This window comes from Perca fluviatilis, chromosome 7 (assembly GCF_010015445.1).
Source record: "Perca fluviatilis chromosome 7, GENO_Pfluv_1.0, whole genome shotgun sequence".
NCBI classification, from domain to species: domain Eukaryota; kingdom Metazoa; phylum Chordata; class Actinopteri; order Perciformes; family Percidae; genus Perca; species Perca fluviatilis.
Window position 1 is genome coordinate 23,965,626 of NC_053118.1, and position 27,568 is coordinate 23,993,193.

At 42.6% G+C, this 27,568-nt stretch overlaps 1 protein-coding gene across 5 annotated transcripts; it reads right to left on the bottom strand.

Moving 5' to 3' along the window:
• Nucleotides 1–807: 807 nt before the first annotated feature.
• chd4b (chromodomain helicase DNA binding protein 4b) lies at nt 808–26,666 on the bottom strand. Of its 5 annotated transcripts, XM_039805756.1 has the most exons (40): nt 26,423–26,666; nt 25,914–26,123; nt 25,367–25,491; nt 23,969–24,229; nt 23,738–23,853; nt 23,512–23,611; nt 23,184–23,391; nt 22,917–23,038; nt 22,636–22,759; nt 22,242–22,414; nt 21,485–21,730; nt 21,038–21,241; nt 20,680–20,891; nt 20,379–20,510; nt 20,120–20,219; nt 19,706–19,897; nt 19,359–19,559; nt 18,893–19,030; nt 18,652–18,773; nt 18,376–18,549; nt 18,013–18,154; nt 17,660–17,909; nt 17,421–17,545; nt 17,226–17,318; nt 16,979–17,120; nt 16,083–16,252; nt 14,423–14,612; nt 13,641–13,727; nt 11,174–11,265; nt 10,941–11,074; nt 9,965–10,109; nt 9,700–9,856; nt 7,612–7,697; nt 7,245–7,497; nt 7,100–7,156; nt 6,701–6,871; nt 6,404–6,512; nt 5,845–5,977; nt 5,536–5,731; nt 808–2,064 (listed from the first exon to the last, which is right to left on the bottom strand). In XM_039805756.1, exons 2-40 carry the CDS (start codon nt 25,975–25,977, stop codon nt 1,862–1,864), a joined length of 5,949 nt encoding a protein of 1,982 aa, XP_039661690.1. In that variant the 5' UTR covers nt 25,978–26,123; nt 26,423–26,666; the 3' UTR covers nt 808–1,861. The 5 variants fall into 5 exon arrangements, with proteins under 5 accessions (XP_039661690.1, XP_039661694.1, XP_039661693.1 ...); XM_039805760.1 differs by lacking the exon at nt 26,423–26,666 and having other exon boundaries at nt 14,435–14,609; nt 25,914–25,977; XM_039805759.1 differs by lacking the exon at nt 26,423–26,666 and having other exon boundaries at nt 14,435–14,612; nt 25,914–25,977.
• Nucleotides 26,667–27,568: the final 902 nt, after the last annotated feature.

The window sequence follows — 27,568 nt, forward strand, 5'->3', positions numbered from 1 at the left end:
TAATGTCTTAGACAGTTCTCTCCACGACCATCATTAAAACATCAATGAGGGAATATCTTTTGGCAGAATAGTCATTCCCCTAATAGAGCTCAAGATCCTTGAAGTATTTATAACAAGGAGTGTTAAAGCTGTTCTGGTAGCTAATGGTTGCCAAACGGCCCGTTAAGAAACTTTATTTTGTTTAATTTGTCACCTAATACTTTACTTAGAGAGAAGTGTGCAACCATGTTAGCGACAGTGTACTTAGGCACAGTGTCGCTGAGAGCTAAATGCTGACGTCAGCATCCTAACTTGCTGATGTTAGCTTGCTAACATGGTCACAATGACAAAGTGACATGCTGATTGTTTACTATGTTCAAGATCTTAGTTTAGCATGTTAGCATGGTGACATTTACAAATTTGCACTTAACACAATGTACAGCTGAGGCTGATTTGATTGTAGTTAATATTAAAGTTATTTACTAAACTGTTGGACAAATTGAGATTTTCACCTAATGATGGCACTAGATGAAAGGTTAACTGACCACATTTCATGGCAGTCCATCCAGTAGTTCTCAAGATATTTCACTCAAAATCACAAATGTCACAATGGCGCAAGAGGAAAAGACAGAGGATTATCAAAGTCAGTAGAATCCATCCTCTGGGGGTCTTGCACCAGATTTCATGACAATCAGTCCGATTGTTGCGGAGATATTTCAATCTGGACCAAAGTGGTAGACCGACCGTTATCGCAATCCCCAGAGCAATGCTGCTAGCGTGGCTAAGAAAAACATGCAGAATTCCTTATAAATTGACAAAAACCTTGAATAACGGTTGACTTTTTATTGTAGTTCATAAAAACAAACAACAATGATAAAAACAAGGTGGTAACCATAATAATAATATTCAATAATGTACAACAACATAACAATACACAGTAAGAAATTAAATTAATTTAAAATCGTTCTCAAAACCATCCCATGTACCTAAAATATGTGGAACTATTGCATGTCCGTATTTCGGGAAAACACGGGACAGTTTCCAGGGGGAAAATCTGTGGTGCAGTTAGGAATGTCGAGGTGCTGGCTGGGACGTGAGCACGGAGAGCTGATCCTGGATCTGGTCAACTGACGAGAGGGGTGGAGGATGGAGATGGCGAGTAAGGACGCAGGTAACAGATCTGACTGGCTGATAGAAAAGTGACAGTAACAGTCTCTCAGCGTCGGGGACATTCTGCAGTAGAGGTGCACATTAATATGCCCTGTTTTACACATACAAACAAACAAGAAATATGCATGCATGCACGCACATGCGCACACGCACACACACAAACACACTCTCTCTCCACATACACACATACAGGTGAGGACACAAGAGTTGAACGACTTTTTAAAAAAAGGTTTTACACTTTTCTAAAGGAGAAAATGAGCACAATAAAATCCTTCCAAAAATGACTACAAAGCAACAGTATACTCTAAGCATGCTGCTTTTTCTCCAGTCTTCATCTTCATCTTACATATAGTTACATACACGTTTGACCCTGCTGTAAGACACAACAGGACAAGTCAGGTCAGTGGAGCTACCCGCAGTTCAGTTACGACAGTGCTCAAGTAATAGGAGTTAAATCTGAATCCCAGTGGAGGAGAAAGACTTGTTTCCATTCGCTCCCATCCTACATCTGCAGTTCCAGTCTTCTTAAAACAAAGTCCAGCAGCATAGCTGATGCTCTTCTGAGTCAGGAGATGGGTTGTGGGTGCAGAAGGAGGAGGACTAACCTGACTGTGCTGTACATGGTGGTTAAGGGGGAGGACGTCTGCTACATGGCGGTGAGGTGAGGGCGACTAGCCTCGGTCAGAGAAAGTGAAATGTGCGAGGTGATTGGTCAGCGCGGCACCTGCATCTGCTGTGAGGTCTGCGACTGGTTTTGAGCGGTGACCTCGGGGCCTCGGCTGGCCAATCGGCTGAGGATGTTCCTCTCGGACATTTGCAGCCGCACAGCGACAGGGGGTATCCTGGCAATGGTTGCCGGGAGACGCGTGACGTCAGCCTTCATATCGCTCAGCAGTTCCTCGAGCTGTTTGAGAACTGGAAATACAACACGTGAATGAGCTATGAGCGCCACCGTGATAATCTAAATTAAGGACTGTAGTTTTTTAGTCATTTTTGTGCCTGGTGCAATTCAAGGATTCAGTATGATCATATTTTAGCGTTAAGCTGCAGTCAGAGCAGATTTCGTCTGGCAAAATTTACAAAACGGAGCAGCAGTGATTGATGGGAGATTAAGTAGGTAGGGCTGTAAACATGAACTGCGGCAGCTTACGTGGCTAGCGGGCTAACAACAGCACATCACAAAGTTGTAAATTATAAAACTATCAACAACTGTCGTTGGGTTCTGTCATTGTTCTTTTTACACTCAATACAGCAAAACAGCATCTCTCCTTCTCTACTGCTTGTATTATTTTGATAATCGACTAATCGTTTAAGTAATTTTTCAAGCAAAAAATGCCAAACATTTGGTGGCTCCAACTTCCAAAAAGTGAGGATTTGCTGCTTTTCTCTGTTTTGTTGCTCAGGCAAAAAGCAACATTTGAAGACATCACCTTTTGCTTTGGCTACACTGCACGCGTAAACATACGGAGATCGTTTGCGGATGTGCCGCGGAATGTATCTTTTAACTGGCTACACCTGCAGCGCACACACGGTGTAGGAATGTGTGAGTCACAGAGGAGACGGTGAGCTTTTGCTTTGGGACTGTTGTTGTTTCTTCAGTTTTTGGAGCCAGCACAGTGCTGTGAAAGGTTAATCTACCATCAGGTGTTTTCAAAGGACGCAACCTCACAGTTGGACTACTGGGTGGTTGTAGTGCTTATTTCCTGAAAGCTGTCCTTGTTTAAACATGAAAGCTGCTCACAGTGTTGCACCTGACATTTGTTGCTGGTCACGTTAGCAGCTATAATTAGATCTATAAATATTTGTGTTTACATAATAGCTCCCTTCTCCCTACACCTGGGGCCTGTTTCACAAAACCAAGATAAGGGATTAAGCTGGGATTTCCCAGTTATCCTGGATGAATTTAGCCTTGACTCGGTTTCACGAAAGCGGAGGCACATAAATCACCATGGAAATTTATTCTGTGCAGCTAGCCTGCTCCCGACCAGGCTAACAGTCAGGATTTATTAATCCTGGAGCCTTTTCTGATCACCCAGCAGTGGTTTTACCCTATTGTTATCAGCCTGGATTAAAATACAACAGGTGCATATTGCTGTTTATTTAACTACTAATATTATTTAAAGTTGTGACCATTATTTTTTTTAAATAATTATTCATGTGACAGTCATTGTTACTGTTATATTGCTGTATGAAGACTGCTGTTCACATATTGTTGTTAGAAGTTTGATGAATATATTATGGCAGTTGTTGAGATAATTAGAAAAGGCTGATAACATTTCAAATGTGTTTTAAATGAAGTCTGTTACTGAGGGCAATACATACAATGCTGTACATTTCTATAGTTGACCAATTCCCTTGAATTATTTTAGTTGATTAATTTTGTTTTAAATTCTTTAACAATAAGGATCATGTTTGTTCCTCTTCCATGTACATTGTATTTGGCATTCTTAGCACACAATGTGTGTTGTCCAGTAAACTGGAACTATAATTTGGGAGGATTGTACAATTTTAAGAACATATCCTAATTGTACAATCCTCCCAAATGATAGTCTTAGTTCACTGGAACAGTAACTATCTAGTGATGTAGGCTACTGTACATTCATGTAACAACAGGGAGAGAACACCTCAATGGTTTTTGACCTTATATATTGCTGGGGGGAAATAACTGATGAATATACTCTGTTCCATTCATGTTTACAGTGTGCATGGAATTTATCACTTAATTATCTTTATAGTTTCTAGATTTTAGAGTCCAATTTCTTCAGTGTCTTTATTTTCTATGTCCATACATATGGGGGAGTATAATTGTGTATAATACATACACATATAATATGTAGAGAAGGAAAATCGTCCTCTATAAAAAAATAAAAATAAAACAAACGCAAAAATAAGTGTGGCAGATAATAGCGGACAGACTGAATGATAGTCTAAAAATATACATTTATGAACTACTGCTCTTAACTGAAAGCATTCAATGAGTCACTGTCATTTGCAAAAACAAACAGTTGTACACTTTGCATTAAAAGCGAGCAGTGGAAGTTAATATGACTTCGGAAATTTATATTGTAGCCCGTGACAGAGAGGGAGAGGAACAGAGTGAAAGAGATATTTACGCATCATATTCTAGCATTATAGAAAATTGATCTTCATGGTAAATTTCCTGAGTAACATTATCTTCTGCTCACTTTTAAGGCAAAGAGTACAACTGTTAATTTGTGCAAATGATTAGTAGCCTAATCCTTGAATGGAATGATTATGACGGCTTCAATTCAGAGCCCTGGTCAGTTAATATATTTAGGCTACAATTACGCATTCAGTCGGTCCGTGATCGTCTGCTACACTTTCTCTCGCTGTTTCATTACAGCGGCCGTGTTTCTTTTCTTTTTATACAAATACTGTGTTTTGTTTTCACAGAAGCTGCTGCTCACTCTGTATAAAGTATGTACAATGCGTATTCTCCATTTTGGCATCAGTAAATCTGTGATCGACCTCGCGGTCTTTTGAGGAAAGTCGTGGACGCGCATCTATCTGAATTACCTGGCTCAACCTAGTCGCTCCTCCTCAGCCTGGCTTGGCCTATGTGAAACGCACCAAGCCAGGATGCACAGATTAGACTAGGTCAAGCCTCGCTTTATCAGTTATCCTGGATTTATATATTCTGCTTTTGTGAAACAGGCCCCTGATACTACCACAATGACGACAAACACTTTGTCCTCTCTCACACACAAACACAACTTTCTCCTTTTCAGAAGCTTCTTAGGGGAATAAAAATGTTTCCTTATTCAAACTAAAGGAATATTATTGTGATATAAAAGCACAGATTTAAAACAATTCTCCTGCCAAGATCAACATAGGATGACCTTTAGTATACAGTATAAGTTAAAGCAAATGTGCTGTTTTTTTTAAAGCAATGTCATCGCTAATTATCTACAGCTCCTTCTTGTAGATTTTATGAATCTGTAAGTTTGTTGGTGAGTTGCACGGCAGTTGTGGCTCAGTTCCTTCTCATTAAAAAGTCAAAAGGATTATGAGTGTCCCAACTGAAATGTCTGATCAGTCGCTTCCCTTTCAAGATTAAATAATAAGCTACGTGTAAAGTTATTCGGTTAATACCAAAGTGACAGACAGCACCTGACTTTGCAGTCCCCAGGCAAAAGCAAAAGCCTGAGCAGTCCACTTGCCCCCATATTGTCCCTTTCTTGTAGTCATGAGACTGTCAAGTCTACAGAGCATTATCCTGATATTATACAGGTGTTTTCAAAGCCTTGTACTTCATTTTCAGAGATTCATTTTCAATTTTGCTAAAATCCACAGTCCTACAAATATTTTGCAGGTGCATGAGGACCCTCACTATACCTATCTCTCTAGATCTTATATATGTTTTACCTTTATGCAGAACTGCATTGGCAGGCTTGTTTCCTGACATGGACTCCTTGCTGAGGTGCTGGTGGGACTCGGCGAGACACTCCACCTCACTGAAGCGAGTGTTGAGGGCCATGGAGGGGTGGGCCGGGTCCTCTGTCATGTTCAGGTAAGCTGCCCTGCGCAACTGCTCCTCGATCACCAATGCCTGCTCCAATAACTATACAGGAAACACAGAAAGACAACATGCCCAGTGAGAAACACAGACAGAAACAAACACACTCACATACACACAGGGGAAACACGTGATACTAGTGAGCCTGTTTAGTTCACCTTGAACCTCCGGGCCAGAAACTTGTTCTTGATCTCCAGGAAGTTTCCTCTGCTCATTTCCCCTTTGAAGGGCTCATTGAGGATAGCAAACCTCACATCGTTCTGCACATCCTGCCACCGAGCGTAGCCATGTCTGAGAGACGCCGAGGTCAAGTGTAACAACATTACTGGCTTGTAAAGGGTGATATTATCATACGCTAATTTTTTGTTCATGTTCATGTTCGTGCAATTTACAGTTTGGGAATTGGTCAAGTAAAGCTGTTGAAAAAGGTCCCTCACTGCGTAACCTGGCTTGAATAGTTGGTCCGATATGAATGGATCAATCGAAACCAAACATAATTATTTATCCACACAAACACCTCACTCTTATAACAGAAACCCCTTTCTATTATAGTAAAAAAAAAAAAATATATATATATATATATATATATATATATATTTATATTTGAAACAGTTGCCGAATAATAACATTAGTCAACATATCATTTCAGCTCTAATTAACTAGAAGACAGCAATCGCACATGAGAATTAAAGAAGAAATGGCCCACTGAAAGGATACTGTATGATTCCAGCCAGCAGCCAGTAGTCATGGCGACGGTGCCAAATCTCAAAGGTCTTCTTGGTGACGGTGGCTGCCCTCTCTTCATTCTGCCACAGAGAGTGAAGCTCTGGAAAGGAGGGCAGAAAGGTCAAAAGACAGAAACTAAAGAGAAAAAAGAGAAGAGAGAGAAAATTGGTGTGTATAAGTGTGTGTTTGTGTGTGTGTGTGTGTGTGTGTGTGTGTGTGTGTGTGTGTGTGTGTGTGTGTGTGTGTGTGTGTGTGTGTGTGTGTGTGTGTGTGTGTGTGTGTGTCCACCTGTGAATCCTCCATCAGCAATGTTGAACATGAACCTCTGCTTGGTGGCTTTTTTTTTCTCTTCACTGACGTTAACCACTGACGCAGCTGTTGCTCCTTCTTTGGCGTTCTCTCCGTTCTGCAGTTTGCCAGACTCGTCTGTTTTCACAGCGTCCTTCTCCTCTTTTTGATCTGCGAGAAAACATCAGAAACATGTCAGCCACAAAGCTTATATGGGTGAAAATCAACTGCTAAGATACCAAGGACATTGTTTAATTGTGCTAAGTATTCAGACAGCTTTAACTTAGACATTTATTTAGCATGTCTCCATTGGAGGCAAACGTTTACAGACATTTTAAAAAGTGTGCGGGGAAATTTACTTCCATTGCATTGTGTGTATGTGTGTTTGTTGACATGCACCTTTCTTCTCCTCTTTTGGCAAACTTGTGTCCATCTTCTCATCTTTTTCCTCCTCAGCTGAAACAAGAGAAGCAGTGTTAGAATGACTGAAAAGGGAAATAAGGAAACAAGACAAAATAGAAAACAGTTTCAACACCTGGCTCACCTTTAGACTTTTCCTCCCCTGAATCAGTCTTGCCCTCCGAGCCTTCACCCTTGACCTCAGCAGGAGTGTCCCTCTCTGTCTCCAAACTCTCGTTCTTCTCTTCTTTCTCCTTGCTTGTGTCATCCACCCCCTTCTCCTTTCCTTCACTTCCATTTCCCATCTCCTTCTCCTCCTTCTCTGCAGCGGAGTCTACTTCCTCTTCTTTCTTTTCGAGGACGGGGGATTTTTCAGACTCATCTGGGATTTCAATAATCTAGGGGAGACATAGCCAGTTTCAAATTCAAAAATCTGTACATTTGCCACTGAAAACGTATTAGACTGTACTGAAAACAAAACTGGATGATGTGATTGTAAAATCAGAATTTACCTCTGGATCATCTGCCTTCTTGGCTCCTTTGCCATCCTCACCCTCCTTCTTCGTGTCTTCCTTGTCCTCTGATTTTGACAAATCTTCTGACAGGAAACAGAAAACAGGTCAACGACAGGTATGCAAAGAGTGTATTTATATCTTGTCTCTGTTATTATGTTTGGGTACCGAACCCGGTACTTTTACCGGAATCATGTCAGTACTACCGAGTATTGGTTCATGTAAAGTCAAACGGTGCCAAATTTCGGTACCTGAGAGTGATCTGTCCTCTCTGCATGTTGACAGAGAGCAGAGGTCCGACACAGAGCGTGTGGATGGAGCAAACTACGTCGGCTCCGCAGTTTTCACAGTGAGTCACGGCAATGCCGATAAAGTGGTTTCAAGTGTGGTTACAGTTTTTCAAAACTTCCCGGAGACACCTTTCACCATGATATGATATTAATGGCGAGCAGAAAGCAGCCGCGGTGCTGTTGACATTACACTTCCTCTGACACGAGCAGGCACAACGGTGGTTTCTGTGCCCTGAGGACTGACTGACTGACGGCTGAGATTGCGAGGCAAGGCAACTTTATTTCTACAGCACCTTTCAGCAACAAGGCAATTAAAAATGCTTTACATGAAACATTAAAAACAGTCATGATGAAAATAAATAGAATAATATACAAATACAAGAATAAAAGTAGAATAATTATTCAATTTAATAGGTTGTAGGGATGGGTTTGGGAGGAGAGAGGGGTTTTATTTTTGTTTGTGTTTAATTTCTGTCAGTGTAAAATATTCTAAATAAATAACATAATGTTCTAAGTAAATAGGTTTGGAATTATTTTTACAACTGAATTTTTTTTTTTATAATTACAGAGAGGAGGCACCGAAAAAAGTACCGTTGGGTACCGGAACCGAATTCCAGGTACCGGTATCAGTAGAAAGGTACCCAACCCTATTTGTTATAGCTGTATGTATCATTCCTATTTTGCACCCGACGCACAGCGGACTTTTCCCTCCACAGACGCACGTCGGTAAATTAGGGAATGTATTTGCGCTCCCAAGGCGGTTCAGCGAAAAGAGGAGGCGTGTTCCGGCTCAAACGTTACCTGGTGCTATTTTGCAGTTTCAGAAAACAATTCCGCCACTGACCAGGAAAAACCTGGTCTAAAGTCAGTGGCGCTAGTCTAAAGTCAGTGGCGCGTTATTCAGATGCTATTTTAGGGGCGCATGCTTGGCCATAATGTAGCGTGTGCACAACGCGCATACACTTCTCTCATCTACAGCAGTTCCCATTTTTGCAAACCATACATAATTACAAAGAAAAATATTACTGAAAATGCGCTTCAGGTGTTTGGATAGATCAGGAGGCACTTTACAGTACAGTCCTCAAAAAGTCGCAGCATTCTTTGTGGCTTGTTGTGTTTTACACATTTCCATGAATCATGGATGTGTTGATGACATAAATGAGGAAATATTAGAGGACTTAAGGAGACATGATGTTGAACTACGGTGGGATTGGACACTCCGGCGGATTCTGCTCCGGGAGTGTCAATGCGCGATGCGCTCCTGGTGGAGCGGGTGGACGGAGATGGAGTGGGGGGAGGAGGAAGGGGCACAACAGGAGCAGGTGGTGCGTTTGGAGACCCACGCTCCATGGCTGCAGCAATCCTCTCCAGACTTGAAGAGATGCGCCCGAGAGGCCGCAGCAACATCGGCACCGGGTCAAGACGGGCATTTATTACTTTGCCGCATCCCGGACAGCTCCCGCTGGCGTGCGCCAGGCAAATCCGCCGTCATAATAGCAATCCGCCATGGAACAATACGCCTGCTCTTAAAGGGAATGTGAGATGACGCTCTGATTGGTTATTTTCACGTTACGCCCAAACCACACCTAGCTACTTCAGACCAACCCATTTAAGATTTGCGTCGGGCGCAAGAGTCATTTATCCCGCCGTTATAATAGCAACAGCGCCAGAGATCCGCCCACAAAGCTACTTGCGTTTTGCGTTTCACACTTGCGTTTTAGATCGTTAAAATAGGGCCCTTTGTTTCAATAATCCAGTACTAAGAGTAAAGTGTGTGTGCGTGTGTGTGTGTGTGTACCTGTGACTGGAGTGTTGGGCTGTGTGTCTGCAGGGGTCCCAGTAGAAGGAGTCTTTGGGTCTTCACCTGCAGCCAAAGCTGCAGCCCTTTTGTTCTCCTCCAGCTCTGCCATCCAGGGCATCGACCACTGACCGTTCACATGCTCAAACTCCTGCACCTGTTAATCAACACGTGAATCAGTCAGCCCAACACTCAAACAGTGATTCAACACTTGAATTATCTAAACATAATTTGTAGTGTTTCTTTTCTAACTGGTAAACCATACCTTTTTCCTTATAAGTGACATCACACCAATACGGGTGAGCACGTGTTGCCTGGACAGACCTTCACGTGGGACACCGTCTGCAAAAGTCTCAGCTCCATCAGCACCCGGCTCACAAAGGTGACGCATGAACAGAGACACGTAGGCCCTGAGAACATGTTTGAAGAAGAAGGTGAAGGGACGTCACCGTAAATACATTTGGAAAATGTCAACATGTCTGTGAGTCGGAAACATTTTACATAAATGCACAAAGAAGCATGTGCCAAGAAAGAACCCATTGCATTTTGGACAAGATCCGAATCAAGGGGCGTATACACAAATTATTTTTCACTAATAGTGATTGATCGAGCCTTGGCGGCCATACAGGAACTTAAAAGCCCGAAAAAAAAAGGTTGATGAAAAAAACAAAATTTAAATTTTGATTCAAGTCAGGAACTCTTTTATACTTAGTCGACAAGATTACGAATCTGATCTGGCGGTTGATACTTACTTTCAGCACTTGACAGTTTTTGTTGCAGAGACATTTTGGTCAATACCAATGAAGTATTGAGGTTTGATATTCAGCGTAGAGCTGGGCAATATATCGATATTATATCGATATTGTGATATGAGACTAGATATAGTCTTAGATTTTGGATATCGTAATATGGCATAAGTGTTGTCTTTTCCTGGTTTTAAAGGCTGCATTACAGTAAAGTGATGTCATTTTCTGAACTTACCAGACTGTTGTAACTGTTCTATTATTTGCCTTTAACCACTTTGTCATTATATCCACATTACTGATGATTATTTATCAAAAATCTCATTGTGTAAATATTTTGTGAAAGCACCAAAAGTCAACACTACAATATCGTTGCTGTATCGATATTGACGTATTTGGTCAAAAATATCGTGATATTTGATTTTCTCCATATCGCCCAGCCCTAATTCAGCGCAAACTTTATTGGCACAAGCAGAAAAAAGTCACACTGAGACTCACTTGAATTCTTTCTCAGACTTCCCTCGGAGGTCCCTGACTAGCCACTGATTGGTGAACGCATCCTGGGGAGGCATCCCATAACGCATCACTGCATTCAGGAAGGCCTTCCTCTGCCGTGCATTGAAGCCCAAAACCTGACAGGTAATAAAGATGTCAAGATGTTTGCAGGGCATTGTAAGGCATTTATCATTGTTTCTCTGTTTCTGCTGATTTTTTAATCTAAAGGAACTCACCTCAATGTTTCCGCCCACTCTTGCCAACAGAGGAGGCAGAGGTTTGTCCCGATCGTTCCTCAGCCCTTTGCGGCTTGGTCTGCGGGCATTAGCTACAACAGAAATAAACAGAGTTAGTTTATCTGAGATTCAATTCACATTACAGTCAATAACGTATCGCTGAGGCCATGAAAACGAAAAGTCAAAACTCAAACTGGATATTGATGAATGATTGTGTGTGTTCTTAACGTCCTAAAGTTGCTCTGTGAAGATGTTCCACTTACAGCTCATCACGGAACACTCTCATCCTGCTGAAGCTGTCCCTTCTCACAATCTCTCGGCACGTCTACACTTAATGCTTCTTCTTAAAGCATAATTTTCAATTACAACTGAAAGCAGTGTTGTAGTGTACTTCATTTAATGCAATTGAAGTAACAGAGCCATAATTAAATAAAACAAAAATACAATCAATTCAAAACATGTACATCTTTTAGCACTTTTAAATAAATTGGCAAATATATAACACTTGTATCAGCTTTCAGAAATTGTATAAATATAAGGGAACTATTTGATCAGAAACAACACTAAAAGTGCTTTTTTAAACAAACCCTGTTAAGTGCATTTCAAAACAACTTAATTAACAGCTAATATGAACACCAACAATCTCTTTAAAGTGCAAGTAGTGATTCAGCTGGCCGAGAAACTATTGATTAGAATTTTCTGTCTGTGTTTCTTTGCCTTTTTCCTTCTCTTTTTGTCCTTTTTCTTTTTCTTTCTGTCTTCTCTTGCCTCACTACGCTCAATGCAGAAGATGCAGCGGCAAGTTGCATTTCCTGAGTTCCTGTTGTAGAGGTTGTCAATGAGGATATCGTAGCTGTCGTCTGAATCTGAATAAACATCTGTAGAGGTGGATTGAAGGATGTTAGTGGGTGAAAGAACTAGGGCTCGAACAGGATTGTCTACCTCCGTGTATCAAGCATTGCCAAATCTTAAACTCAAATATTAACTTCAAACAACTTCAAGGGACCACCTATATCTTCACATAATAGTTAAGAGAGGTGGCCACCAAAGTACACCAAAGCATGTTAGCGGAGCGCGAGGATTTGAAATGGAACGCCTTATCCCCCGCTCCATCCCGGTGCAATTCCGCTCCGATACCGCTCACATCATGAGTTTGAAGCTTGCCTGAGCCCTTCTCTGTGTTACTGCAGCTTGATCAGTACATGCAGATTAACGGCACCCGCCCTCCCGCCAGTGCACTGGCAGCATGGAGGAAGGACGGGTGTCGTTCATCTGATAAATTCAACACAGCTTTTTTCCCCTTTTTTTTGGAGCAAGAGGTGATAAAAAAATGAATGAAATGAAAACTGATTTTACCCTGTCATAGTTGAATATCGACGTTCGGTGGGTAAATAGGACATACATATAAGCTCAAAATCCCATTGAAACCCCTTTACTATGAAAATCTCATATTTTGAAACTGCCTGAAAACGGGCGAATCTCAACAAAGCTAGTTGCTTGCGTAAGCATCTCAAAATCCGGAACCTTTGTCACAGCCATGGGTGTATTAAGAGAACGGTCACGCCCCAACATTTACATAGGCTACACAACTGACCTGAGATCAGTTAGTCTTCTGAATCTAGGTCGTGCAGATCTCAGAAAATTTATACGTTGTTCATATGCTATTTTACCATTAAATTCACTTCTGAGACTTTTTTATGCAAGAAATCAACGGGGCTAATGCTGCGTTCCAGACACAGTTTTTAGCCCGTAAGTTACGACTTCAAGTCACGACTCACAACTTGGTAGCGTTCCAGGCAAAGTCACCACAAACCCTTCTAGCTAGCGTTAGATAGTGGCTACCTAACGTTGACGTTAGCTATCTAGGTTACTTTACGTTGCCTATTTATGTCTATTTATTTCTACTTATCACTGTTAATAAACGGCGTCTGTACAGCATCAAATTGTTGTTTATGTGTGTGTGACGTCAAAAACTGTAACTGGGAGTACAACGATTCGCTGAGTTCATGAATAGTAAGTTACGTTTTTTACTGCCGTTCCAGTGTTCTTTCACGAGTAGAAGGTTGTGAAAACACGAGTTACGGGTTGCCTGGAACGCAGCATTAGGCTCAACCAAGCAGCGCGCAGCTCATCTAAATATTCATGACCATACCATATTTGGAAGAAAAGCTCTTGTCACAAATAGGGCCAAAACACAGGGATGCATAAGGGCCAGTAAAATATCAACCAGGCCATTTTCAGCCCAACTAATGTTACATACCCCATTAGGAGACCATAAGGAACAGTGTGAAATACCCTATATAATCATTCTATCACCCCTTTAAGAGTGGAGCGGCTTTGAGCGGAGGGAACGAAAAGCTCTGTGAGCGACAAGCGGAATTTCTCACTGCTCCACTCCGCTCACCTGCTCTGAAGCCCACAAACATACCATTTTTTCTTCAGCAGTGATCAAAACAGTGAGCCTTACCTTCAGTCCGTTCATCAAAGTCCTCGTCGCCTTCCTCCGAGGCCACCGAATAATCAGACTGGTTATCAGACTGATCCTCCTGCCAGTCTAAAGGGAGCACAGACATAAATGTTGAAGAGGGAGAAAATAAAAAAGGACACAACTCTTCACTGCCTGGACAGAATCTTATCGATAGTCGAGATAAAGTACATTCAAACTCTTCGTGCAACCCCATTTAGTTACTGTCAATCAGGCTTTAGCCAGGAGGGGGAGCTACTACTTTTCAGTTTCTCTAATATCTTGTCATGGGTTTGTTGTATTTAGTAGTTTGCCAAAGTCTTCATAAGTCTGCTGCTATTATACTTGTAATCCTGTATTCACTTTGCTCAAATAAGTCTGTTTCAAACGGAGGAGGGGAGATACTGCAGGATTACAAAGGTGCTGGATAACTGCACTGAGGAGAAGTCCAAACTCCTCTATATACATCACTCTATGTTTCAGATTTGAGAACTTTGTAATGTTCCTTAATGAGACTGACCCTTGTATTCAAATAAAAAATGTTAAACATGCTTGGTTTAAGAAGAAAGCAATTATCAATTTCTAAATAACACAACTAACAAGTTTCTACGTATACCCAATCTAATTATACTAATAACATAAAACACCACTCACTGGATCTCCTACCATGTTACACCAACACCACACAAACACCACAAACACAGCACACACACACACACACACACACACACACACACACACACACACACACACACGAAGAGGTTGCATTATATATTGTTCTGTACCCTGTCTTATACCTCGGTCCTCCTGGGAGCCGTCATTGTAGTTGACTGGCTTTCGAGTTCTTTTGCCTTTGCCCAAATTTCGGGCGAGATCTTCCTGCTGCTGCTCGTAGTGGTGACGAAGCAGCTTCTCCCAGTAGTCAGGATCAACACTTTCCTCCTGCTTGATCACCTCTCTTTCCACCTCCTCCTCCTCACAGAAAACAAAGAGTGGTTAATATGATATATATATATATTAGGGCTGTCCGGAATACTTCGAAGCTTTATTCATAATGTTGACATTTGAGTTCTAAATCAACATTCGAATGCTACGCACCTTTAATTTTTTGGCATATCTATTCATTCTGTTTAAATCTGGTATTTCTGCACAGTTGCAGATAAAGATTGGGCTAGACTAATGTTATTAGTATTATACTATTTGTAGACTTGTGTGACCCACACAATGGTGGCGTGACTTTTCCACTAGGTGAGGCTATAGCCTTATAGGTAGCTCTGTGCATTATGGCCTTTTTTATATTTAAACATTAGAACTTAGTAAATAGTCATTTATTTTTAGGGCTTTTTTACTGCCATTCTTATAACGCAGCTGGAGAATGCCAGGAAAGGGGGGAAAGAAAGAGGGGCCGCAGGGTTGGACTCGAACCCAGGCAGCTACATGGGGCGCATGCTCTGCCAGGTGAGCTGGAGGTCCAATATTTCTCATGTCACAGAAACCACTGAGAGTGAATCTTGTGTTGTGGATATTATTATCATACTGCCGGTGATGTCTCTGTGTTTTTGTTCCGGTGCTTTGCACAGATCCGACACGTTCTCTGAGGCAACGGCGGGGGTGTCCACGGCTCCGGGGGGAAAGGCCGGCAGGTAGACATTAACCTTATATTTTTAGGTTAACAAAATGTACCATGTAACATATTACACACACAGTGCTGTCGGGCAGAGACTGACGACTGAAGGCAGCGTCTTTTCATTATGCTAAAATCATCGCAAGTTCAACGCATTCAACATTTCTGAAATAATGAATGATTTATGTGAGAGTTTCAAAAACAACATTTTTACTGCGCTCAAATAAAAAGGAGGGTCTCCCGCTTGCAGCACACAAAAGAAGGCACGCACCTGGAGGCTATTAACGGGGCGGTCTAGCAGCAATTTAACAGCACCATAAACAACATTTATATAACAACAATAACAAAAGACATATTTTGGCTCTAACACTATTAGGCCTATAGTAAATTATTTAATTTGTTACAAAAAAAAAGATCACAGCCTATCATGTATCACGTGGTGCTCCATTTAAGTTTTTTTTTGGGCATCAACGTCATAAAATATGACAACAGACAATCAAAGCTTCCTTCAAAAACCTCTATAGAAGCTTCAAATGTAAAAAAAATAAATAAAATGACATTCGGTACAGCCCTGATATATATTAGGAATAAAGCCTGTGGATTAAGATTTTTAAATATGTAAAACCTTTTTATGCTATTCATAATAAAATTAAAAAATAATGCTTAATCTAGGTCAAAGCTTGGTCTATGTCTGAAGCTGCACCAAAGACTAAAATGCAATTTTTTCTGTAGTTAAGACCTATAGTTTTAGGACATTTTTTTGACACTTTTAACTAAAGAACATTCCGCTGTACACATAGATTTTGTAGACGCACTCCTACCTCATCATCTTCATCTTTGACCACATACTGGGCCACTTTAAAGGAGCTGAGGTATTCGTTCATGCTCTGGAGCTCAGTATCATCTGTGGCATCCTGGTTCCTGTCTAGCAAACGGTCAATGGCGTGGTCATCGTAGTGGATCACACTGCTGTCATCCTCCTTGTTGTCCCCTGAAAGCAGGATGAGTCAAATAAAAAAGAAGGCAGCAGAAACTACATTTACTCCCTGTAACACTTGAAAGATCGGACGAGCATCCCGGTGGAGGAGTGCTCACTTCAGCCAGAGACATGCAGAGTCTCTTCCCATTTTTAGATTCTAACCCCAACTCCTTCTCTGAACCAGTGTTAGTATCCTGATTATCTCCCCTAACACAAGCATAACAATGTGCCATGAAGTACATTAAAGTTAGTTAAACCTATGTAATATAAGTTAAATTTTTGAAGAGCCATTCATTGGCAAAACAGTGTGCATTACAGATCTTTTTTAACAAGCGCACACAATAAAAAATATGAATTACTTTCACAAATTATAATATACAGCAGGTGTAGGTGAAATCAGAATTGTGTTAAATAAACAAAGGCTCGACATTTTATTTAGCTTAATATAACTAATAACAATGCCCTATTCTGATCCACTTACAACATTTGATGTTCTTATGACAACGGGTTGTAGCACTTCTTGTTTTCACAACAATCCAAAATGATCTAGCTACCCTTGCTTAATGCTTTGAGAAATGTGGACTCAATTCAACGTTGCAAATTTTAAGTTGTCCAATGATGAAATCTTTTAATTGCCATGTTTATTGTAAATAGTAAAACACAGATAAATATAAAAGTAAATGGTTGACAGAACTCATGCTGGATCGTACATCTGTCAGTGGGTTAAAGTCGACTCACCCTCTCCGATTTCATCCTTAAACAACTCTTCAGTTCCAAACTTGAGGATGTCATCGAGCTCCTGCTTGGACATGGAGCCTGTCTTGGAGCCGAGACCTGGTCGCACTACCAGATGAGTGAGCATCATCTTCTTCTTTGCCACCTGGCAGAGGGAGGAAGATGGAGGACAAACAAGCTGTGAGCAGGTGATAACACAATACATACAATTTTAAGACGTATGTGTCATTTCTTGTCCCTTGTCACAGACCTGCGTGATCCTCTCCTCCACAGAGGCTTTGGTGACAAAGCGATAAATCATCACTTTCCTGTTCTGCCCAATACGGTGAGCTCTGCTGAACGCCTACGAAGCACACATATGAAACAAACAGCATAATCACCCATCATCAAAAACAAACAAACATGCTGACATGGATGTGAGGTTAACGCCTTGGGGTTTGCATACCTGGATGTCATTGTGGGGGTTCCAGTCAGAGTCGTAGATGATGACAGTGTCAGCAGAGGCGAGATTAATGCCCAAACCACCAGCTCTGGTAGAGAGAAGGAACGCAAACTGGGGAGCACCGGGAGCTGTTGGGATGAACAACAGAAAAAGAAACATAGAGGGAAAGAAAATTAGACCACTGGTAGCATACCAGAGCAGCTGTTTTCAGGCAATGCAAACAGTGTTTGTATACGGCTCACCATTAAAGCGGTCAATGGCCTCCTGTCTCAAGTTGCCGGTGACTCCTCCATCGATTCTCTCATATTTGTATCCCTCGTTCTCCAGGAAGTCCTCCAGCAGGTCCAGCATTTTGGTCATCTGAGAGAAGACCAGAACCCTGTGGCCTCCCTCCTTTAGCTTCGTCATCATCTTCTGAAGGAGCGTCAGTTTTCCTGAAGACTTGGTCAGAGCATTGCCCTCATACATGCCATTTGGAAGTTTTGGTGCTTCCTACAATCAGAGTAAGACATCTGAATACATGGCATAGTTCACATGGACCCCCAGAAGAAACAGTTTGTTCCCATATAATTGTGTGAAAAGACTTGGATCGTACCATAGCGGCTGCAGGAAAGAGGTAGGGGTGATTGCAGCACTTTTTTAGGTCCATCACCACGTTGAGCAGAGAGACTTGGTTTCCTCCTCCACGAGTGTTCAGGGCCTCAAAGTTACGTGTTAGGATGAACTTGTAGTATTTCCTGGGTTACAACATAAAAAAAGTTTGGTTTTTTTAAATGAGAAAGGAGAGATCAGACAAAGGAAAATATGATATTTTCAAAATTCAGACTTTATACCCTGCACTACCCAGAAATGAATAACGACAGAAAAATTCCATCCATAATATGTGGACCGGTTTCATTTTCATGGGTGTATAGTTTAACTGTTAAAGTATTTTGCTACACATGTTCTCTCTACGTACTTCTGCATGGGGCTCAGCTCCACTCTAACAATGAGCTCAGTCTTTGAGGGCATGTGTTTGAAAACATCAGCCTTCAGCCTCCTGAGCATGTGTGGTCCCAACATGTCATGAAGCTTCTTGATCTGGTCCTCTTTGGCAATGTCTGCAAACTCCTCCAGGAACCCTTCCAGGTTGCTGCAGAGAGAAAAAAATACATCAATATAGGGTGGGGGTGGGTGTACTCATTGTACTTGCAATACGGCCACATACGCTGTGACCACATGTGGGGCTACTGACTTGAATCTCACTGGGGTCAGGAAGTTCAGCAAGTGGAAGAGCTCCTCCAGGTTGTTCTGAAGGGGAGTTCCAGTTAGCAGCAGCTTGTGTTGCAGCGGATAGTTGTTCAACACTCGGAAGAACTAACAACAGGCAGGGAGACAAAAGACATTATATATTAGGCATTGAACAAAATATTTTTTGATGACATTGGAAACACAGGATAAACAAACCATTCTACAAAAGTACTCTCTGTTATTACCTTGGACTGGTTGTTTTTGAGCCTGTGAGCCTCGTCCACAACCAGACAGGCCCATTCAATGGAGCCCAGCACAGCCTGGTCAATGGTAATCAACTCATACGATGTCAGCAGGACATGGAACTTGACTGTTGAGTCTTTCTGTAAAGCACAAAGAGAGGAGGACATTAGTTAAGCTGCCAAACAGGAAAATAAGTACAAACACAATTATTAGGGCTGCAAGTGATTGTTTCCATTGGTAATATAGCGCCACAAACTAAAACCGGTGGTTGAACTTTTGTATAATTTGGCAGCATTAACATTTTTGTAATGTAAATTCAGATCAGTGTAACAACTGATTCTACACAGGACAGCAAGTGCTAGTGTGCAGGGCACCAATTCAAACTGACTCCACTCCACCAATATTTCCTATCAAAGATCTTTAATATTCTCATTTGGTTTCATCACTCTTTTTTTCTACTTTCCTTACCTTCATCTTGGAGGCTTTTTTCCCGCCTCGGATGGCGTTTCCCTCAAAGGAGAACTCGTTCTCTCTGGTGACAGCCCTGCTGTCTTTGTCACCTACGTAGGTCACCACGTACATGTCAGGGGCCCACATCTCAAACTCTCTCTCCCAGTTAATGATGGTGGACAGGGGAGCACTCACCAGGAAGGGACCTTTGGAGTGACCCTTTACCAGGAAGACAAATGTAAAGATGTTATAGATTTATTTTTAAATTGCTGCATCCATGTAGCGGTTTTATCCAAAGCGCTTTACAATTTGCTTCTCATTCACCCATTTACATACACTTGCAAAATCATTTATGCTGTTCTTACCTCCTTGTACAATGAGTAGAGGAAGACAGCAGTCTGTACAGTCTTTCCTAAACCCATCTCATCAGCCAGGATTGTGTCTGTGGCCTGAGCCCAGGAAAACCTCAGCCAGTTCAACCCCTCCAGCTGGTAGGGATGCAGAGTGCCTCCTGTGCTGTCCAGGTAGTCAGGCTGCCGATCAAACTTGATGGTGGGCTGGAAGGAAGAAACCAAGAATATCAATTCCACATCTGGATTCAAGCTACTTTTATTCTGCCAAGGGAATACACTAGACAGCAATGCTTCCTTTTATAATTAATAATTAATTAGTCTATTGAAAACACTATATATGGCAGGATAGGTTTCCCAATAACCAATGCTGTGTTTGGAAATGTTTTGAATGTTTGTTTTCTTTGCTTCAAAGTTTATAATACCTACATCTACAACTGGATTAGCAGGTGGACGCTCTGCCTTCTTGACTTTGACTGTCTTCTTCAGCTTCTTAACAGGTCTGCCCTCATCACCCATCATCAACTCTCTTAAAGATAAACGAAAGTTTGTGAGATAAAAAAAAACAACACATTTTTAACTGCAATTTTGTATACAGGCAGCAAAGGGCCCAGGTTCAAATCCAACCCGCTGAATCCCAGGGGAGCTAGAGGTCGCCCCATCCGAGATTTTGCAAGTCTCTGCGTACCTGTGATTCCAGTATGTTTGTTTGTAGGTGTCAAACTCTGGGATGTCCATGTCTTCGCTCTCCCAGGTTGACTGGTCATAAGGCAGATCTCTCCATTTGATCAAGTAATGTATGTTGTTCTTTTTATCAACACTAACATAAAAAATAAAATAAAAATAAACATGGACTATTAAAACAGCATTTTTTAACAACTATAATATTAATTCAGTCTGATGTTTACACACCTTCAGAGCAAACCAAATTTAATGTATGCTTTTTATAGGTGAACTGTGTGCTTCATATGAGATTATATGTGTCCTACCTGTGGTTGAGGATGCGGTGGATCATCAGCCATTCCATCTTGACTCCATAGCGGTAAAACTCCTCCTCCATGTGGACAAAGAGAGGATCCTTGTTCTTCCTCTTGGTGCTTTTGTTTTCATCACCCTCACCTCCAAAGTCTACAGGGGGCGGTTCGTCCATGTCAGTCTTCCTCTGGTAATTACGGAACATCACCTGGCAGTTCAGCTCCAACTGGGGACGAGCGACAGGGAGATAGAGAGAGGGCGGTCTGAATATGCTGGACCATTGGGTTTGTGTGTGTCTTGTGTGTTTGTGAAGTATGTGATCATAAAAATCCACATTGTCCACTACAGGTGGATACAGTTTCAGTGTTCTACCTGTAGCTCCAGCACCCAGGAGCAGTGCCAGTAGGACATGTTGCACCATTTGACAAAGAACTCCCTCTCCCTGCGGCCCACCAGCGGCGGGGGATCATGAGCATCAGCAGGGAGGTCAGCAGGCCGAGGGACAGGCGTGGGGGCAGGCGGCTCCCCCCATCGCCATGTTAAAACTTTCTGGACTTTGCCCTTCATCCGTGGACACTGTTAGGAAGTAGGAAAGGGGAGGAAATAATTTAGGATCTGCTACTTGTCAATGAACAGAAGGAATTTGATAAGAAACTCTGTTTAAAAAAATAATAGGAATGGATTTTTAAGACATGAGAAACCAGCAAAATAAAAGCTGCCATGGTTTATCTAAAATACTGTAGGCGAGCACAAGACAGGATCTGCATCCGCATGCACGCCCACGTGAGCACAAGCACGCGCAGCATGCACAGTGCTCACCTTGCAGCGGGGGCAGATCCATTCTCCATTGGGGATTTCAGGGAGAGGAGGGTTGAGGCAGTGGATGTGGTAGGAGGAGGGGCAGGTGTCACAGCAAAGCAGCTCCCCTCCATCCTTGCACACCCGGCAGAACTCAATGTGGTGGTCGTCTTCTTCCTCCACCCCTTCATCCCTTCTGTCTTCTTCATCCTCCCCTTCGGCCTCAGAGAGATCCTCCCTGGCCTCCCACTGGATCCCCTCCTTCTCCTAGTTGCAGAAATACAGACAGAGGGAGGTGGTGTGAGTGTGAGGGGAGGCAGACAGGCAGGGAAGGTATGCGGAATGGAGTGAAAGGAAAAAAGGGAGGGGTGTGGGGTGATTTTCAAGAGTGCCGGGGGTGGGGTGTGTGTGCATTGCGTGCATGTTTGCGTGTGGAGCCAAAGTGGAGGGAGGGAGGGAGGGAGGGACAAGAAGAGGAAATGGGGGACAGAGGGTGAGATGTGTGGTGGGGAATAGAAAAGGATAGATGGGAACATGAGCAAAAGGGTTGGGGGGGGGGGGGCAGCAGAGAACAAAGAGAAATGGAGAACACAAAAATATTTTATAAATCACCGTTAACAAAGTCCATTTCCCAACAACCAACCTTCCGTCAGTGCAACTTTCCAGTAATACACTTCGACAAAACAATACTTCACAGGCAGGTGTCAATTTTTGCTCTGGTGTCTCTTCTAACATAGGATCTAATGGTCTTATCTGCACAGCACTGAGAGGTACTTACACAGTGTGGGCAGCTCCACTTGCCCTCAGGGGCCTTCTCCATATCAGGGTCCAGGCAGACCATGTGATAAGCTCTGGGACAGGTGTCACACAAAATGATCTCTCCTCCCTGCTGGCACACCTCACAATAGTCCTGGTGGTCTGTCTCGTAGCCGTCGCCATCCTCCGTCTCCACTGAGAGACAGGACATCCACAGAAAATTAGCAGAAAAAAAATGAGGTGCATAGACCTGGACATATAAGAAGTAAAGGCCTTCATTTTGGCCTTGACTCTGATCTTATTCACCAAAGCAACACATCCTTCATAAGGCTGCTATCTGTTCTTAAATCTATGTCCAGCATTGATGCACAGATAACAGAACTGACTTTTTATTTAAGTAATATTTCCATGCCAACCTTTCTTCTTTTTCTTCGCACTCTTGGGTTTCTTCTTAGGACGACTGCTGCGGTTAGAGCCATCCGACACAGAGAAAGTCCCATCGTCAAAGTCACTGTCAACATCGGGTTCATCTTCATCACTCTAACAGAGAAACAGTAAGAGGACATTGGGAATGAGATAAATAACTGGTTACATTATAGTACATTGTTAATATTCTGAGTTAATGATCCCGCTAATTCTCAAAACTTTAAGACTGTACTGTAAACAGAAAAATTGGGTGGCACAAAAAGTATCTTACAGAGGAGCGCTTCCTCTTGCTGTTGAGGCCCCCTAGTTTGATCTTGAGCGGAGCCACCTTTTTAGGTTTGGGCTTCGGCAGAGGCTTCGGCGTGGGCTTCGACTTCCTGCGAGCGTTGGGACCTGAGAAGATACCGAAAAATTAAGTTTAACCAGGAAGTAGCTATATTTTTTTTACAGAGTTCATAAATAACAAAGCACCTTTATCTTCATGTTTAATTAATCATGTTAAGCCTAAAAATCATGTTCCATATGTATCCTACTTTACCTTTGCCCTCTTTGGTCTTGGCCTTGCGGAGTGGAGCTGCCGGGGCTGCTGGGGGTGCAGCAGGTGTCGGAGCGGGGGCAGGAGCAAGAGCCGGTGCGGGTGAAGCAGCAGCGCTGGTCTCTGCCCCTCCGTCTGTCCCTGCCACCATGTTCTCCACAGCTGCAGCCACATTGGCAGCTGCAAGGGCTGCATTGGCAGTGGCGCAACCCTACAGGGGGACACATTGCAGAGTGAGAAAACTCTGCTCTCTACTGTCAAACACACAAAAGGACAGCGACATATGATTCATTACAAATCAGACGTGCAACCTTGTTCAGGATTGCAATACCTTAAGAGGGTTGTTGGTGCTGAATTCTCTCCACTTAGCCATCATCAAAGTCATCATCTTGGACACTGCAATTTTGGGGTTCTTAGCTGCAATTAAAGGCCTAAGGACATCAAATGTACAAGAAATAAAGTGATTATTTATATTTTCATACATACACAGCTCCATTAAATTACTCGGTAGAGTCAAACAGTAATATCTACTGTTAATATAAAAGGGGTCTCCTCACCTAACAAACTGGCTGAAGGCCTTGTAGTTGGTGAGGGAGCTGTAGTCTTCCTGAGTAAAGACATGATCAATGTCTTTCATGCCCCAGGCCTCCAGCAGCTGGGTGGAGCTTTTGGGCTGAGACGGGAGGAGAGGGGTTGAAAAGAACAGCAAGGGGAGGTTAGTTTGTCATGTTGGAATACCTGAAGGAATGAACTATCCACTCAGAAGCTGGGTCTGAATAAATCTTTACCTGGCAATCATCGTCATCATCCTCATCCTCTTCTGGTTCTGGATCTTTACGTTTGCTCTTTGAGCTGGATGAGCCTCCTTTCTCTGCTGCCGCAGCCGCAGCTCCTTTCTTCTTCTCTTTGGCAGAGCTGGAGCGTTTCTTCTTTTTCTTCCCGGGGGCATAATCACTTCCTTCACTCTCTGACCGCACAGCTCCCTCTTCTGCATCTCTCTCTGCTGCTTCTACTCCAATCAGGTGCTCTGGGGAGCTTACTGGCAACTCCTGCAAAATGTAGAGTCACTTTACAAATTACACTAAGACAACTGGTGCTTGTATACATTGTATGTATTATATATAGAAATTAAAGTGTCATCACTTTTATTTGATTTCTATTGATATTTTTATATATATATATATATAATATATATATGTATATGTATAAATAATTATCCATCTATTGGGATGTGGAAGTTTGTATGGAAAGTCCCACAGCTCAGCAATCATCCATGGAGCTACATGGATGAGAACAGGTTTAACAATAATTTAAGGTATAGTTGTAGCGATCGGTCACTAAACATATTAGTCGATTAACAGAAAATTAGTTGACAAAAAATAAATAAATTAAAGCAAAAATGTCAAACCTTTTACTGTCATGGAAACTAAGGAAACCAAAAGGATTCACATTTGAGAAGCTGGAACAAGAGACGTTTGGCATTTTTCCTTTGAAAATGTCTCATTCAACGATTAATTGATTAAAATAGTTAAGGAATCCTTTTCTGTTGATGGATTTATTGACCAATCGTTACAGCTCTATATCATCATATCATCATTTTAAACTGAAACTGTAACCCGGTTTTGAACTGTTGGACTGTCAGACAAAATTAATGTGTAATCTTGGGCCCTGCTATATTATACTTGGCATTATTCACTAGTTACAGGTATTTTATAACCGAAAGCATGAATTGATTAATTCAGAAACTAATGGTTAGTTGCAGTCCTAATTACAGGAAATGTGCTTATCTCTGTTATTTAAACCCCAACTCTTTATATTAATTACATCATATATCCACAGAAATTATGATTAATGCATCTTTTTATACAGCTGATTTGCTTCACTGTCCGTTGTGAATAAAACTCAGAAGCACATGAAAGAACTAGTCTATTAGCTCACTATTTGGCTGCAAAACAATCCATCACTTCGGGATGTTTTGTGCATGTCCAGGGAGATCTGTGGGTTTTAAGCTGCAGCCCAATGACTCACAGAGCCCCCTTGTGATTGTTTCAGAGTGCACCCCGAGATGTTACCCCACGTGGTGGGTTGACAGAATTGTTTACCAGTTCAAAACGGACAAAAATTTAATACCATAGGCTTCCCCTGAGTCACAGCATTAACAAACATGAAAACTTTGGCAAACTAACCTCTCTGATGGGTCTCTGTCTCTTGCTGCTCCTGCTCTCTCGATTGCTCTTCTTGGCTTTCTTTTTCTTCTTCGACTTGGGTACCTCCTCTACTTCAGACAGAGCATCCTCCGGCTCGTCCTCCCCTGCGGGTGACATGCTGTCATTAGTGAGAGAAGACAAGCGGACATGAGCACTGCTGCAGGCTACAGGGAGAGGAGGGCAGACTCGCGCACTGGCACTACTTAATGTTCGTGCACGCACCCACGCACGCGCGCACACACACACACACACACATTGCTGCAACAGAACAGGTTGAAACTTGTCTGTTCTCTGGCTCTGAAACTTTGACAGTTCACGCCCACGCTCAAGAAGATGCATAGGATGTTTTCGGAATAAGAGGGGTTAAGAAATAAAAGTTAAAACTATAAACACTTGCTTGACAAGTTAGCTAACTAGTCTACAATGGCGAGTGACGGACTGGCTAGCTTACGCTAACGTTAGCTTCGGCGAGCTCAAGTCACAGAGAGAGATGGACCTTCTTCAGAGGAATAAAAAACGAGCTTACCGTGAAGAAGTGAGTGCTCGTCCGCGCCTCCAAAGTCTTCCCTTTCATCCTCGCTGCCCGACATTTTCGCAGCGTTTTAATTGTATGTCTTGCTGGTCGAATTAATCCTTCCTAAACCTTGCTTCTAGGTCGGCGAGGGAGGAGGGAAAATGACGTGGGACTGTTGGAGAATTGACCGGGGGTGTCCAGGAAGGGAGGGGGCGGTGGGTGCTGAAAATAAATAAATAACTGGCATTGGTGGTAGAAAACCCTTCCCCATGTCTTATTATTTCCAAAGCATCTAATTGACTTTGACCACCTGCGTACTCAAACAAGTTGGATAACTAGATTATGTATGCTTAGGACAGTATCTGTTGTTGATTTGCAGGTATTTTCCTACACAGGAGTGAATGAAGTTAAGTGTGGCATTTTTCATTATTTCAAGTATGATGAAAATTCGCCCCGTCGAGTTAAGACAATACATTAAAAAAAAGTTTAAGCATTGAAACCATCACACATTAGAAACTTACTAGTGTGTGTGTAGCTAGTCCCGGGTCGAGGTGTGCTCCCTCTCGGTGCAAGAATGAATACAAGTCAGGCTGTTTGTGCGGCAGTTGTTGTCATTTAGTGCTCATTCATTAACCGGCTGAACCAATGATCAGCGAAATAAAAAAAATAAAAGAGCCGTCAATGACCCAGAACACGTTGCTCCGTCCCCCTCTTCTCTCTCCCCAACCTTACAGGCAGAGCTTAGCTAACATCCTCACAAACACACAAAGGCGGCAGACATCCCATAATAATCCCCCCCCTCCCACACTCACACAGGACTCTGCATAGTTACCTCGCAACGGACAGACCATAATACTCAGCCTGCCCCCACCCCCCTCCACCACGCGCGCGCACGCACGCACGTACGCACGTACACTACCACTACTAGGCATGCATGCACCAGGCTCATTGCATGCACACTCCTTCCCCTTTCCACTAGTAGTCCCAGCCCCCTTAGCAACCCCGTTGTCATGGTGACACCCCCTTCCCTGCACTCCTCGACATACCATAATACTCCAGCAGTAGCAGGATACATCCCATAATATACAACTCCTAAAAAGACAAGAAAGAAAAAAGAAAAAGTCACATGGTCTCCAGGGGAGCTGAAGTCCACTGGTGACAGACCATAATACTCACTGAGCATCCACCTGGGATTGAGCATGACGTGTGATATGTGATGCCAAGAGGTCAAAGAGCCTTCACTTTTGTTGTGATCCCAAACACAGGTGGACTGCATGCCTACAGTGCTGTGCTCTGGTCAAACAGGCCTGAGTTTGGTAGTGCAACAGAACAGTGTGTGTGTGTGTGTGTGTGTGTGTGTGTGTGTGTGTGTGTGTGTGTGTGTGTGTGTGTGTGTGTGTGTGTGTGTGTGTACGTGCGTTTTGATGATGCCTACAATGCTCCTCAGCTTCCCTAATGCAGGCAGAGGCCTCCTATCACAATGTTCATATTACAGCTAGACTGCACCATATCTGTCTCACTGACCCAGAAGACTGTGAGCTGGCTGTCTATGTATGATCTAGTCCTTCAAGCGCAACATAGGCCAACAGGTGTGCACGTCCACAAGAGTAATGCCGGGTGTACATCATTCATACAAGTATCTTGATCTGCTGTGGTGGGATGCAGGT

Coding starts and splice junctions, on each gene's coding strand:
- chd4b (XM_039805756.1), bottom strand. CDS start 25,977: ATGTCGGGCAGCGAGGATGAAAGGGAAGACTTTGGAGGCGCGGACGAG. Junction 22,415..22,635: donor TGCGAAGAAAAAGAAGAAAG/GTTGGCATGGAA, acceptor CCTGTCTCTCAG/TGGAGACGGAGGATGGCGAC. Junction 6,872..7,099: donor GCCAAAAGAGGAGAAGAAAG/GTGCATGTCAAC, acceptor GTTTTCTCGCAG/ATCAAAAAGAGGAGAAGGAC.